Source organism: Phocoena phocoena, chromosome 13 (genome assembly GCF_963924675.1).
Source record: "Phocoena phocoena chromosome 13, mPhoPho1.1, whole genome shotgun sequence".
NCBI lineage: Eukaryota > Metazoa > Chordata > Mammalia > Artiodactyla > Phocoenidae > Phocoena > Phocoena phocoena.
Genome location: NC_089231.1, coordinates 41,866,895 through 41,883,494, shown reverse-complemented (window position 1 = coordinate 41,883,494; position 16,600 = coordinate 41,866,895). Strand labels below are relative to the sequence as shown.

Below are 16,600 nucleotides of genomic sequence, written 5' to 3'. Positions count from 1 at the left end.
GATGTTTCAAGGCTCTAGTTATCGACAGATTCAAATACACCCAAGACATCTGGTAAGGTCAAGGGCAAAAAGCATTTTTAGTTTGGCCATAGATGGAATCACTGATAGACTTAACCTGACCAGTTTCAGCCAAATGTTGGCATAAGCAAGTTACAGTGGATTGAAGAGTAAACGGTAGATGAGGAGCGAAGACAGTAAATGAACAGAAGCACTCCTTTGAAAAGTTCAGATGAGAAGTGATGTTTCAGAATGTGGATGCTGAGGGACAGCAATAGACACATACCAAGCCAGTCACACTACTGTGAGCCAGCTCTGGTGTGGTGGTGAATCTTACGGCCAAGCTCCTTTAGGCTCATAATTAGAGGCTGTGATCCAAAGCATCTTAACAGCTGACAAGCCTCAATATTAGTGAGGAGCGAAGAAGATCACAGATATAAAGATTTGGGCAAACTAGAAATCGCTATACAAATGTTATTATGGTCATTACTACAATTTGGTCTTGTTAGACTGCGATCTGTATATCAGCCCAGTTTACATGAGGGTTGAAAAACAAATCGAAAAGTCTGCCCGATGGGGTTTGTGGAGAGGAAACATCAGTAGTTAACTTATGCATTTTGCATATAATTTAGACTCGATAGATCCAGTGGATGACTGCAGCGAACAATTGCCCTCTTCAGACAGCTCAATGTGAACTTCCTGACAGAAAGAAAGCATTCCAAAGTCCTATGTAATTGGATGTGATAATAATGGCAGGATTGGCTGCTTGCTTGCTTCTCATTTCAGTGGGATGATTTGAATAAGTTCTTTATAAAAACTGTAACTGCTGTCATTTTGATAACACTCCAACTTGAAAATTTGGATTGTTGGGTGCAGACCCTTGCCAGCCCTAAACAAACGGAGGTTGGCTAACAAAGGATTTGAAGCGCACCCTTTCCACGCTATGAAGTCTCCAACATGGGCTTTTACTATTGCTACCATATTCAAACTTAAGCAGGAGTTTATAGAACTCTTTGGAGCCTTCCTCTTTCACCCACAGAATTGTCAACTTCAACCACTGAGCCCTTTGCTTTATCTAAGATAAACCCTTCACCCTGCCATCCAATATATATCAGTAATTCTCTTTGTATTTTTTTTTGACTTTGGCACTAGGTGTTCTATTTTTAAAAATTTATTCACTCATTAAGCCGATATGATTGAGCACTTACTATATTTCTGGCCTTATTCAAGGGATGAATAAGACAGAGTTCCTGCTTCCAAGGAGTGCACATCTATTTAGGGAAAAATATTTGAAAACACATGTCATAATACAGTGAGATAAGTGCTAGAATAAAGGTACATGCAGGAGAGTGATTAATCTTCCAAAGAGTGGAAGAGTGAGAGGCAAGGTAGAGTAAGGTTTCACAGAGGAAGTACGATTTAAATAAGTCTTAAAGAGTTTTGATGTTTAAACAAGAGGAGGAGGAATGTTTTATCTTTTTGATCTGTTAGTTTCTTAATGTCAGTGATTCTGCCTTATTCAACTTGTTTCCTCTTAATGCACCAGCTATAGACGGAATGTTTGCATCCCCCTCCCCCCACCAAATTCATTTGCTGAAATCTGATCTTCAGTGTGATGGTATTAGGTGGTAGGGCCTTTGGGAGGTGATTAGGTCATGAGGGTAGAACCCTCATGAATGAGATTAGTGCCCTTATAAGAAAGAGACCTCAGAGAGCTCCCTGATTCCTCCACTATGTGAAAGGGGCACAGTGAAAAGATGGTCCTCTGTGGAACAGGAAGCAGACTCTCACCAGACAGCAAATCTGCCAGCACCTTAATCTTGGACTTCCCAGCCTCCAGAGCTGTGAAAAAATAAATGTCTGTTGTTTAAGCCACCCAGTCTATGCTATTTCTGTTATAGCAGCCCGAACAGACTAAGAAAGTAGTTATTACAGTGAAGTGAACGTGAGAACCCCCAAATATTTGTTAAATTAAATCCAAATGTTTTTAAGGTATCCTTTTCCATTCTTCTGCCTTCACATTCTTCTTGAACATAGTATAACCTGCAGAGTTCATGTTCTTAATACATTAGTTTAAAAGGTTCTGCAAACACTATATCTCTTTCAATCTTTGCCCTCCTGTTTATGCTACCAACTCAAATTACCTCCCAGTTTCTCCATTAATGGTCTGAATTCTGATTGTCTTCATCTGCTTTGTAAATTAAGTCAGATGCGTAACTAATTCAACTTGGTCTCTTGAAAGTTGCTGCTCCCTTCCACACTTTTCAGAATATCTCTACAAATTCTAAAATTAAGTATTCTCAGACTTAGATTAACTGTAGTTGTCAGCCATCAGATATGATGTTGGCATCTCATATCATGCTAATCTTCTGCTATGCCTTTTTAGCTCTCGAGATTTATGTATATGTATATGGTTTTTTTTCCCCACAGCTCCAAATCTGTTATAGGGAATGACTATTCTGATGTTTTACACATGAAAAACTAAGCTAAAGATAATACCATGTTTAAAAGTCAGAATGTCTGGGGTTCCCAGAATTTATGAAGAAAGTCCCCAAATAAAGGGATTTGCAGGTCTGATCAATCTAGGTGCCCTCCTGTGGTTAAAAAAGCAAAAACTAAACAAAATCAAAACAGCAGGAGCCAATACCAGTGTTACAGGTAGAATGTGTTTTTGAGAAGAAATGTTATTTAAAGCTCCTTCACAACATGAAATTAACCATTTGCCTTGCTACCAGTACTATAGCTTGAGTCCTTTCTCAAACGTGAGCTAGAGAAACTCTCTTGGGTTTAAGCCTAAAGTTGCTATTTGCTTAGACTAGTCTTTGCCTTCCGTTTTCTTTTTTCTTTTTTCACTCAATTACACTCAGTCCAAGGCCATTGCTCAAAGAAAGCCGCCTCATTTTAAATTTGCTGCATGCCATTCTGGTTATTCTCTTACTCCGGTTTCTTCTCAGCAATACACGATCTGAATTGCTCAGAGTTGTTCTTTGTTGTGTCTTTAAGAGATCTTTATCTCACCATACAAAAAGTCAGAAGACGCATTAACTAAACACCCAAAAAGTCAACCTGTGTGAGCAAGTCATCTAATTTTCCTAGCCTGTTTCTTTCTTTTTTTTTGTTTCTTTCTTAATAGCCTTTAAAAAATAAAGATGTTGCTATTAAATTATTTTTCAAGTCCATTTAGATTCTGTCATTCTATGGTGCTGAGGTTTTTTTTGGGGGGGAGAATTATATACAAGGCAGACCTCATCACAGCACCATAGTACCTACATTCAAATGACAAATTTATATAAAGTGTTTTCTCATAAAACTTTCTATAAAAACTGCTCACTTATATGGCTGCATACCTGGAACCTATGCCAGATTTCCTATGTGGCTTTTGACCATCACTGAACAATACAACTGGGGACTGAATACCAGTGTATTGTGATTACATGTGTGTGGGTATATGTATGTGCACTGTGGTACACGCTTCAAGGGACAAATTCGGGATGCTATTAGAGTTATGGCTATACCTGATCTAGACGTGGAGTTCAAGATTTAGAAATGAGCAATAAATGAGGGATGTAGGGGTAAAAAATGATCAAAGAAAACTTCAGGAGGGAGGACCCTGAGGCATGAAGAGCTGGGTAATGTCATTTTTCTAAGAACAATGAGAGCCCATAGAAGGGCTTTAGATAATGAAGTAATATGATCAGGTTTTCTTTTCTTAAAGATTACCTTGGTTTCTCTGTGGAGAATGGGTAGAAGGGCAAGCAAACTTTTGGAGCCCTGCTCATTAATAATTCATAGCAACATTTTCTCTTTAATTTCCCTCTCAATTTTTACTCTTGATCGGAAGTTGCTCCAAAGTTCTCTCCTCTCTTCTCAAAAAAACTCTCTAAAAATATTCTCACTTCTGTGTTCAATCTTTTCCCTCATTTTATATATTTTCTTTTTCCTCACCAGTAGCTCCCTGCCTTTTTCATCAAAACACAACGCTTCCTCCAACTTGCTGAATAAATCAAAGGAGCAAAGTGGGCCATGAAATGTGCAGTCCCACAGGATTCTGCTCAGAAATGTCTCACGATTTGCTTAATGCTCTGTTGTCACCATCCTGAAATTCTTAACTCTTAAATAAGAGGCCCCACATTTTTCATTTGGCATTGGGCTCCCACAGTTACTTAGCCATTTATTGAGTAGAGATAAATTATTTTGGTTGTGTTTGAGTAAACATTTTTTCTATACTCTTTTTTTTTTTTTTTTTGCAGTACGCGGGCCTCTCACCGCTGTGGCCTCTCCCGTTTTGGAGCACAGGCTCCGGACGCGCAGGCTCAGCGGCCATGGCTCACGGGCCCAGCCGCTCCGCGGCATGTGGGATCTTCCCAGACCGGGGCACGCACCCGCGTCCCCTGCATTGGCAGGCAGACTCTCAACCACTGCGCCACCAGGGAAGCCCCTGTTCTATACTCTTTTACGTGTCATTTCCATGTCCAAAGCTTTATCCAGTTCTCTTCACTTTTAGTATCAACATGATAACCTAAGTTACCATTGTCTTTTCCTGATCCTGATATTACATAAATAATTAATATTAGGCAAAATAGACTTTAAAACAGTTTCTAGATATAAATAGGTATATTTTACATGATAAAAGCATCAATCCTCTGTCAAGAGGACATAACAATATAAACAATATCTGTACCTAATGACAGAGTGCCAAAATAAATGAAAGAGCTGTCAGAATTAAAGGCAAAAATAAATAATTCAACAACAGTAGTTGGAGATCCCATTACCCTTCTTACAACAATGAATATAAAAAACTAGGCAGATGATCAACAAGAATACAGAAGACTTGAACAACACTGTGAACCAACTAGGCCTAATACCATTTACAAAATACCCTACTACCAATGGCAGAATATACATACTTCTCAGGTACACGTGGGACATTCTCCAGGATAGACCATAATCCGGGTCATTAAACCAGCTTCAATAAACATGAAAGGATTGAAATTATACAAAGCCATTGACAGAAGAAATTTGGGAAATTCACAAATACATGGCAATTAAACAACATACTACTAAATAACCAATTGGCCGAAGAAGAAATGATACAGGAAATTAGAAAATACTTTGAGGTGAATGAAAGCAAAAATATAACATACCAAAAATGTAATGCAGATAAGGCAGTGCTTAGAAGGAAATTTATAGCTGTAAATGCCTGTACACAAAGAGAAAAAAAGACTTGGAATAAATGTCTTAACTTTTCAGGTTAAGACACTGGAAAATAAGAGACAACTAAATGTAAGCAAAATGAAGGATATAATAAATATGGGAGTAGAAATCAATGAAATAGAGAATAGAAAAGCCATAAAGAAAATCAATGAAACCAAATGCTTGCTCTTTGAAGAGATCAAGAAAACTGAAAACCTTTACCTAGAATCACCAAAGAAAGGGGAGGACACTCAAATAACTAGAATCAGAAATGACGATAGGAGCATCACTACTGACCTTACCAAAATAAAAAAAAGATTAGGAAGGAGAATTATGAACACTTGTATCAATAAATTAAATAACTCAGCTGAATGGACAAATGCCTGGAAATACACAAACTACCTACCTGACTCAAGAAGAAAGAGACAATATAAGTAGACCTCTAACAAGTAAGTAGAGATTGATTTAGGAATCAAAAACCTCCCAGAAAAGCCCAGGCACAGATAATATCAGTCCTGAATTCTACCAAACACATAAAGAATATCACTAATTCACAAACTATTCCAAAAACTAGAAAAAATATAGAATAATGTTTTAAGGAAAACATTCCATCTACAATAGCATCACAGAGGGAAATATTTAGCAATAAAATTAACAAAAGAAGTGCAAAACTCATACTGTAAATACCGTAAGACTTGTTGAGAGAAATTTTAAAAGGTTGAAAGACAGCCCATGTTCAGTCTGTTATTTCCTCAAAATGTTAAACATAGAGCTACGACATATATGAACCAGCAATTCCACTCTCAGGTATATACCCCAAAGAATTGATAACACATATACGGGAACTTTTACATAAACGTTTATAGCAGCATTATTCATAGTAACCCCAAAGTGGAAAAAACCAAGTGCCCATCAGTTGAGCTAAACAACTGATGAATTGCTAAACGAAGTATGACATATCCATAGAATGGAATATCAGTTGGCAATAAAAAAATGAAGCATTGATACATGCTATAAGATAGATGAACCTTGAAAACATCATCTAAGTGAAAGAAGCCGGACACAAAAGACCACATATTGAATGATTCATTCATTTATATGAAATGTCCAGAATGGGAGAATTTCTGGAGACAGTAGATTAGTGCTTACCAGGGGCTATCACTTACTTCAGTACTCGCTTCCATTATATTCTATTACACAGATGGTCAGCTCATTGGTTTACAATGTAGCCTCTCATGTCAGAATGCTTGTGTCCAAATCCTGGCCCCTCCTTTTATTATTAAGGAGGGATTTTTGGCAAGTCACTCAACCCTCTGAGCCTCACAAAGTAGGTTTCAATCATGTTAGAAAAAAAGAAAGTGGTAGCTAGGCATGATTTTTTCAAGTGGGGGCAAGTTCAGTTTTATAAAAAATTTCCCCCAAATTGCAGAGTGTATCTCACAGGACTGTATAAGGATTGAATGGAGACTACACTGAAACACCATAATGACACAATAAGTGGTAGTTATTGTTATTAATGTTCAATAACTTAATTTCCTAAATGAACAATTTTTCAAATCTAAAAAATTTATGTCAATAAAATCTTTAGTGACGAAACTTTTTTCCCCCCAATTTTTTGATTTGGTGGTTAAGTTCTGAACTACCTACCAGTTCTTACTTATATAAAATATTTAAAAAGAAGTGTTAGCATTTCCAGCTTTACAGGCTAAAAGAAGGCTTAGCTTTTGTTTATGTTTATGTTTTTTCTGGTCTTGGACTTGTTCTTTCTTGCTGATTTGCTGTTCAAATAAAAATAAGAGTTGAAAACAGCTGAGAAGGCTCACTAGCTGGCTCTTGAAAAACTGAATATACACTTGAAACTTAATTTTTTTTTCTGAAATAAGTTGCTTTCTTTTTCTCTTCCACTTCAGGCACCTGTCTTTTGAGCTGGAGGGCAACTGATATAGACTAAATCTCAGTAATCCTGTCCTTACAGGACCTTTAATTTTAAGGCGGGCCAAAGAGCCCCAGCCTTGCAGCAGAATCACTCCTGAATACACTCGGAGCATGTTTCTAGTATTGTAAAGGTAAGTAATTTTCTAGAGTATATACTCATTTGATACTAATAATGGAATTTTCTCCCAAATATATTAGAAGCTCATCAAGCCTAATTCAAATTTTCAAACTGGTCTTTGTTTCCAAGGCATTTCCAGTGGAAAAAGATAGGAAGTATGTTTTTCTTTTAAAACAAAACTACACTGAGCTCTCAATGATACTACCTATTCAAATACAAGATTATGGAGTTTTTGCTTAAACTTATTGATTTCACACCTGTATCTACTTTGCCCTCTGCTGAAAATCCCAGCTTTCACTGATACCAACATAACTACAAATTTGCTTTAAACTATAATACACAGACAACAGTTCCAAAAGAATAATATCATTACTGAAAATAGTTTAAGGTTTTGTCATAAGCTTTCACGCTGTGGTGTCAAATTATGACTTTCGAGATCACTTAGAAAAGTTCCTATCTATGGGGCTGTGCCAACCACTCATTAAACAGATAAAGTCCATTTGCATAATTTTTCTTTCAATATTAGGGGTTCTTAAAATCAGATTGTTTAATAATTATGTAAATACTCAAATTGTTTCAAAGTTAAATTTACAAAACAAAGTATGAAAACCAAGTATACTCAGAGAATTCTGGCTTGTATTCCTTTCTTCATACTGTTCCTCCCCCATTCCTGTCTCTATGTAAATTTAAAAAAATTATATATATCCTTCTTTAATGAATGTTAGCATACTATAAGTACTTTCCACTATCTGGAGAATATAAAGATACCTTACTTTTTATAGCTTCATGTTATTCTCTTATTTGGATGCACTATAATTGAATCAACCAGCCATCTCTTGATGGACATTTTTATTGGTAACCCTTTTTTTGTGCATTTATAAATAACACTGTAACAAATAGCCTTCTGCATATGTCTTCTTGTATTTTTGCCAGTGTATCTTTGAGATAAACTGCTAACAAGAGATTCCTAAAGAGACTGCTAGGTCAAATGGTAAATGCATATTTAATTTTCCTAGATATTGTCAAGTTTACTTTAAATTTCTGTATTTCTGCAAGCAATGCATGAGAGTACTCATTTCCTCCATAGCGTTGTCAAAGGAATATTCTGTAAATATTCAGACTTTTGTTAATCTGACAGAAGCTGCATTTCTCTTATTAGGAGTGGGTTTGAGTAGCTGTATTTAGGGGACATTTGCATTGCTTTCTATGAGAATTGTGTGTTCATATTTCTAGCCTTATTTTTTAAATATGCAGTTTTTAGTATTTCTTTCTTTTTAGAAGACCTTCACGTATTGGCCTACTAACTCTTTGTAGTATAGGAAGCTAATAACTTTTGAGTTTATCACTTAATTTTTACTTTATTTTTCCCTGGATTTTAAGGATAGTTTAGGAATGCTTTTCCTACAGCCCAGTTATAAAAAGTTCACCCATATACTGTATTCCTAATACATGTATGGCTGTATATTACACATTTGGAATTTATTCTGGTATATAAGCTCAAGAAATTCCTAAAAGTTTACCAAGCACGAGCCCATACAAGCTGGTTCCAGTATACCACTCACTGCTGGTGGGACACGCCATTGTCACTGACAAGCTGTTGGCTGGAGATCCATGGATTGTTTCTGTGTGTTGTTTCAGTTTGTATCTTCTTAGGTATAATGACTGTGTATATTTCATGAAGTCAATAAAGTTCCTGGTGCCTCAAATTTTCCAAATTAAAAACCTCTTTGAACATTGAGAAAAGGTGTCATTATTTTTGACGAACAGTATATTACAACTTCAAGGAAAGAATGTATAACTATTTGGTAAAAAATGTTCTACTCTCTAGTTGCGATTTTTTGAATATAAAACAGCAATCATTCAGTTGCATAATAGCTGCTACTTTTAGAAACAGCAACTGAATAGGGAGATGTCCTGGTAGGGAGATGGACATTATGTGTTAAATGGTCTTGTTTTTCACAGATTGGCACTGACTACTGCTTATAACACTTCATTCAATTTTTTTCCCTCAGGTTTAGGGAATTTAATAACCCCAAATGGACACAAAAACATAATATGTAATAAAGACTCACCACTACTAGAAGCATCGTTCAGATTTAGCAGTCCCCCTCCAAGCCCTCTGTAACTATGGTAACTGTAGGTCCCATTTCCGTTGATGTACAACACCTCCTGGGAGCCTGAAACAGCTGAGGTTGAGTAAGTGCCCTGGGCCGCCTCTGGTTTACACTGTTTGTCAGCTGGAGCAGATTCATCCTGCAATGACAATAGCATTTCATTATTTATCAAATCACTGTGCTATTTCACCTTGAACAGGACTATCTTATTGTTATCTACATGTCTGCATTGAACAGGAAGAAAAATATAGTCAACGCTAAGTCAGTACATATGCACATTTTCAATAACTTTGCTAAAAACTAAAAAAAGGAAAGCAAAGTAACAATGTGAGACAGATTGGAGATGGAGCAATTTGCAATTTCCAACTGAATTTAAAATTACGTGAAGAGAATTGTTCACAATAGCCAAGAGAAGGAAGTAACCTAAATGTCCATTGACAAATGAATAGATAAAGAAAATATGGTATATAAATACAATGCAATATTATTCAGCCTCAAGAAAAGAAGAAAATCCTGTCATCTCCTACAACATGGATGAACCTCGAGGACAATGCTAAGTGAAATTAGCCATCACAAAAAGATAAATATTGCATAATTCCACTTATTTTCGATAAATTAGTCAAGCACATAGAATCAGAAAGTAGAATGGTGGTTGCAACGGTCTGGGGGAGGGGGAAGTGGGGAATTGTTCACTGCGTGATTCAGTCATGCAGGATTGGGGGAGTGGTTCCGGGGGAGAGGGATCCGTTGCACAAAAATGTGCATGTGGTTGACAATACTGGAAATTGTTGGGAGGGTGAACTTTACATTAAATTTTTTTTTTAATTTTATAAAGAACTAGTTAGGTTTTTAAAAATTACATGAAGAGAAATAACAATTTGCAAAAAAAATTTGCAAAAATTGGCTCTCTTGAAATTCCTTTTTTTTTTTTTTGTAGTCTGCTCTCTCATATGCTCTCTTTCTTTTATTTTATGGCTATAGGAAAATTTACTGTGTGCTGATTCCACACTAGGCCCATTACATGCATCACAACAGCCTGACAAAGACTTGAGTAAACCCAGGCTTTTCAGCTTGTTTTTCTTTTCTTAAGTTGTGCTGGTGTCTACAAACCATGTTTCAAAACTTCTAACCAATGAAAGTTGCATGGACACAAATTATAATTGGCAATAAACTGTATATATGTTCATAGCAAAACAGATTGAATGAATTTCCCTTCAGCTGTGAGTTTATTAAGTCTAAAATATATACAACATATATGACTTGTCTACTGCATTCTTCATCATTTCTTCTTTTTTAAATTTCTTTTTAAAGAAGGAATTAGAAACAGATTTCTAATAAATTCTTAAGAATGTTTTTCATAATCAGAAGTATTTTTCAGCTTATATATTTAGAGTGCATGTTTAGGGAAACAAACTTTCAAATACATTTTTTTTTTTTTTGTGGCATCAAGTACTGGAAAAAGAGGAAAAGTGGAATAAGTTTGCTCTATGGACCCAGTAGTATTGCTACAGCTAGAGATATTCTAATCTTTCATGTAGTGAAAGCATTGCCATGACTATTAGAACTATGCAGTTATGACTTTGCTCTTGCTCTTCTGATCTTTTCAACTCTAACTGATCTATTCAACTCTATTACACTCAGCTGTAGATCTTAGACGTGATTTAGAAGCTTTTCATCTTTTCATTTCTAGGTAAGATTATGAAATATACAGCAAATTTCCTCAATGTAAATTAAACTGAAAATAAGAATTTTCCTAGCATTGCCTTTAAAAAAAAACATGAGCGGACGTAAATTGGTATATGAACTAGAAAGTCTAATAGTAATTCCTTGCATTTAAACCTTAGAAATCCCTGTGAAGGTAAATTACTTTAGAATAACACTCTTTCCTGGGAAACTGCATTAAAGAAGGGACCCATATATAATCAGATTTTATTGGTATCACTGGCTTTACTATTTAGTCTGGGAAGACAGCAAGTTCCAGATATTTTTTTTCTTAAAACTGAAAGTTGGTCTTTGCTAAATACCCAATGGTGGTGGGTTTTAGACTGTGGTTCTCTACCAAAGAAGATAGGGGGCCTTCACCAAATTTACCATTTGTAATATGGACTTTTTCTAAAGACATAACAATATATATGTTTTGGGGTTTTTTTGGTACTATGATGAAATTTTACATTACAGATAGCAAGGGAGCTTAAATACTCTAAGATATTGAAGATAATATTTCCAGGAATCTTTGGTTGCTGGAAGCACGTGCCATAATAAGTAGGTCTAAGGTAAATAATTGTAATAATTACACTGCCACTGTCAAAAATAACTATTAATAAAGCAACATTAGTGGTACAGAAACATAGCAATGATTCGAATTTTAGAATCTGTAACCAGCTGTCTTTTAAATGGCATGTTACAATGACTGGGTAAGTGGAAAATGGTCTAACCAATGATGATTACCCCTCATGCAGTATCCAAGTCTTTCATAAAGGTACAGTGAAATGGTCTCCCATCTATGAATGCTCATCTCCTCCCTGTCTGGGGACAGATTAATATGTGTATTATTATCTATCTATCTATCTATCTATATATTCTTCCATACAAGAATACAGACATATTTTATATATTTATTGCTTGTGAAATTAGCAAAGCTCATCAGAAGATAGATGAATCTGTGATATTTACATGGGTGAACTTTTTTCACATGTATAACTTCTATTTCCTATAAAGTAGTACATCTCAAGCTACTCTCCATGGCTTCTGGGGAAATGCCTCAGAGTCTTCCCGAGACTATGGGACAAGGGCATAGAGATATGCATTCATATTACGTCTTTCCTCTTTACCCAGACGAGCAGCTCTGTCTGCTGTCTTCTACACTCATAAAATCACTGCACCTAAAGCATTATGAAAAACCACTGGGCTGTGCAGTATTCTTTCTGTAGAGGCATGTAGCCATTGCAACTCTGAAAGAAGGCAAATTATTCAATACTTCAAAGCAATTTTGAGGTTCTTGAGAAGGGGCTAGCCTCAAACCCTCAAACAATTCTACCACTAGTGTAACTTCCCCGTTTCCTGATACAAAACAACTTGGGGAGCATGATAAAATTTGAGTCTCTTGTTTGAGAAAATTCATGGCTATTATGATACATACCCAGTTTATTTTTCTGTGTTCGGAAAATGAAAACAGAATATACCCGCAGGAGAAGAGTTTCTTAATGATGAAGAAAAAGGGAGAAGGCATTGTCTCCACAATGTTTTCTCTCTGATTCTTTGTATGATAGAATTAATTTGTATTATTAAACGTGCTATTTTTTAAATGTGCCTCAGTCTTTTCATTATTAACTGTTATTACAAACCACAGTAACTGCACTGAGCAGGCAAATCATTAATCCTATTAATAATCAAAACAGGCCTTGTAGGGAGTCATTTGTAGTCAAACACAGATTTGCACTATTAATGTTTTGGCAGTCCACTATATGTTGAGAAATACAATGTATGAAAATCCCAGTAATATCTGTGCTGTAGTGTATTTTGGGGAGAGGTTTAATATGAAGTTAATTCTTGTTTTTCTTGTGAATGATTACTATTGTTGGTTTCAAAGAAAGCATAAAAAAATAAGTAAATGACATAAAAAATAGATATCCCCTGGAGTCACATTTCATCTCTGTAAGCAACGTTTAATAAACATTAGTTCCTAAAGTCCTCAAATTTGACAGCTTGCTCCCAAGGTTGCTATGAAGATTATTTTCAAAAGAGAATAATATTAATATGCTACAAGACCGTATATCTAGGCAATGAAATATATTTTATTCATCAAAAACTAGAAAAAATCCTATCCCAGATTTTACTAGACATATTTCAAATTTTCTTTTAAAAATTCCATTAAAAAGATAGCACCGATATGATGGAATGACCATCAGCATTGCACTAGATAATACAGAGTTGTTTTGATTCAGATTTCTTTCATTAAAAATATAAACAGATGAAAGAAACAGTTATGGTGACTTTTATAATTAGGCTTTGGACTTATCAATAGATACTTCCTTTATGTATATAAGTATGCATCTCAAATTTAGGAAAAAATTGGTCTTAGAATAGGAAGGGGGATTACTTACAGATGGATGGCAAGATTGGAATGATTTAGAAGAGTAGGCATTGTCTACTCATTACCCTCTCATCCACACACTATTTGGGAAGAGTGGTTTGTACTCCTTTGTACTCTATCCGTAGAAACTGGAAAGGACAAACTTGAGATTGCTGAACCTGATCTGGTACTTGGACCATACAGATTGAATTCCTAACTTACTTCAGCTGCCTAAGGAATCCTTTACTCAGGTACCTTACATAGACATGTTTTTCAAAATTAAATCTGACTGGTTCCACTCAACTTTTTGACAACAGGCTTCCAAAAAAACATTGCTTTTATATCTCCCAAGAATTCCACTTTTTCTTACTTTTATATTCTCTACCATCTGTTGAATATGCTGTATATTTTCATTAACTTTTCTCTGCCTATAAAGATTATCAGAAAATTCTAGTAAAATTTTCTGCTTGATTCAACAATCCAGATACCTTTCTTCTGTTTGCCTTTTACCTTACATTGTTATAGCAATTGGAGTTTGCAAGGCATTTTTGCATCAATATGGAATTACAGTTTTAGTTCATCACTGAGATGGTCAGGGTACCAGTGATGCACCTTTTTAAGGTAAAAAGAAAAACTTGCATAGACCTCAAACAAGCTTATCCCTGCAAAATATTAAACACGTGGATAATTCAGGCATCAATTTGCCTGAACTTTCTATTGTTACGAGACTTCTCCTAACTTTACATGTTCTTTGTAGTCTGTCTATAGAAGCATCTTTACTTTAAATTACTGCTCTAAATGTCCTCTTTGCTCTTTAAGTATGGATGAAGGGAGGGAGTGCAATTTATTTCACATATAAACTGCTGGAAAACATCTCTACCTTCTTCTTCCACTTGACAGCAAGTGTTCCAGAACTAAGCACATGCGGCTGAGTTTCCAGGGAAATTCATAAGAGATCTGAGAGAACCAGAGCCCTAATTTAAACTGCTTTCCTGCTAAGAAAAAAAACAAAAAACAGTCTGCACTAGAAGTAAATGTGATTATTACTTGGGATGAGGAGAAGTGATTTATGACGCCATCAAAACACACACACACAAACACTCACACATATAACACTCAGGGAGTAACTTCTTTCATATGGTGAAGAGCATCCACACAGTCTCCACTTGTTGGCCACACAAATGATTAAGATGCCAACACAGAAGACTGTTCTTTGCAAAGACGCTCCCATACTCACTGAGAAAGATAATAAGAGAAGACATGTTTTGACTAAATCTAAGTAGCCTAATAATAAGATCTGAAATAACAGAGAAAACAGATGTGGTTACCGACTTAAGAAACCGAGATAATAGCAGGATAGCTTTCACCTAGAGTTTTAACAAAATGTTCCCAGAATAGGTTATGTTAACAAACTCTCTTTGTAGCAATATTTACACACACACACACACACACACACACACACACACACACATACTGACATGATTTTATAAACAATAAATGCTTCAGAACTATTGACTTAAAGAAAAATACAAAATAAATACAGTCCTCAACCTGATATGTAAGGATACATGGCTGGCGAAAAGTAACCCAGTAGCTGGCAAAGCCATCTACTCTAAAATTCTTCCTGATGGCCATAAAGTTTTGTTAGTAAAAACAAAAGTAGAGACTTAGCACTCTTAAATTACAATCTTAAATGTAACACTACGCTATTTAGTTATTGACCAAAAAAAATCAAGTTTAAAAAACAGATCTTTTTTTCTATAGGTTTCTAACACTTAATTTTTAGTTCCGTTGTTAATATGACCAAAATGAAAATTTAAATATAATGTTCCTTTGAGGTCCTAAAATCTGATTGCAGATATAATTTTTTTGGTCATCGGTTTCATATGTGTAGCATAATATTTTTCACCTCAGAAAAATCAGTTTTAACAAAGCAGTACCAAATCGGTATTTTTCACATTAAATTGTAATAAATTTTATGAATAAAAAAGATTTTCTTCTAATCATAGTATTTTTGTTTCTCCTGAGTTCTCATCTTTTCATTATTTTTTTTAATCTACATTTAAAACAACTCAAAACATCTTTTACAAAAATCCCTTTATTTGCAGTTGGGCTCTTTTGATTAAAAAAAAACAACTTCCTTAAATCATTTTTTTCTTAATCCCTTTTAATACAATATTCCCTTTTGGTAAAATAGTTGCAATACTCTATCTGGTGATTCTATGGCAGACATGGTTTCTGATATTACCTATATAACTGTTACTCTCAAATTCTCATTTCCAGTTTCTGCCTTCCCTCTGAGGTTCATGCCTGCATTTCCTATTATTCAGTTATGTCCATTTAACACTTTGAAATTAAATTTCTCTTTCCTCCAGACACCCCTTGCAAAAAATTTTAATTAAAAATAAAAACAACACCTGTTCTATTACCAATGTTTCTTGTTCTAGTTACTGCATCATGCCAAGATTTTTTTCTTCTCTTATACAGGCTTCCCTCAGTCAAACAATAACAAAGCCCTCTCAGCTCCATCTTGGAAATGACCCTCATTGGCATGCATCTGAGAAACGCTCTTTCCTAATACATAATCCAGAGCACCATAATCCCTCATTTGGGCTATCGTGATAACCCCCTGACCGGTGTTTGCCCCTACACATCTTGTCCACATCTTCTCAAATGTATCTTTTAAAAATCACTTATGTTGATTTCTCTTTAAAAGTTCCCGAGATTTCTTGTTTCCTAGAGAACAAAACCCAAAGCTCCTGGCATCCAAACCCCTTCAGAGTTTGAGAACAGTCTTTCCAGCCACACCTTCTGTCACTTCCTCTCTTGCACTCTATACTCTGGTCATAGCTTAAACTGAAAAGATAAATCTTACCAGTGTAATACTCTGAGTCACCTAAATTGCCGCATATGTGCACTGACATACAGAAAGTTTCTCACCTATAATTATTTTATGTGTCATAGCCTCTGATGATGGTTTGTCATGTAAATTTTAATCTTTTTTTCCGAAAATTTTCACATATGTATCTAACGATGAATAACAAACTCAAATTTGCTTAAAAGCTTTTTAGTACTTTTAAAAAAATTTTTGTGTGAAATCAAAAAGTGTTATGTAGGTACAGCAGACTTATGTATGCCCTTCATCAAAAGTAAGGAGGCAAAAGGATGGTA

At 35.3% G+C, this 16,600-nt stretch overlaps 1 protein-coding gene across 8 annotated transcripts in view; it reads right to left on the bottom strand.

Moving 5' to 3' along the window:
* The window catches only part of NOL4 (nucleolar protein 4), a 394,072-nt gene that overhangs the window by 41,351 nt on the left and 336,121 nt on the right, over nucleotides 1-16,600 (bottom strand). For all 8 annotated transcript variants that reach the window (XM_065889362.1, XM_065889364.1, XM_065889363.1 and 5 more), the window contains one exon: nucleotides 9,316-9,496. In XM_065889362.1, the coding sequence (XP_065745434.1) occupies nucleotides 9,316-9,496 (181 nt within the window). The remainder of the gene's footprint in view (nucleotides 1-9,315; nucleotides 9,497-16,600) is intronic.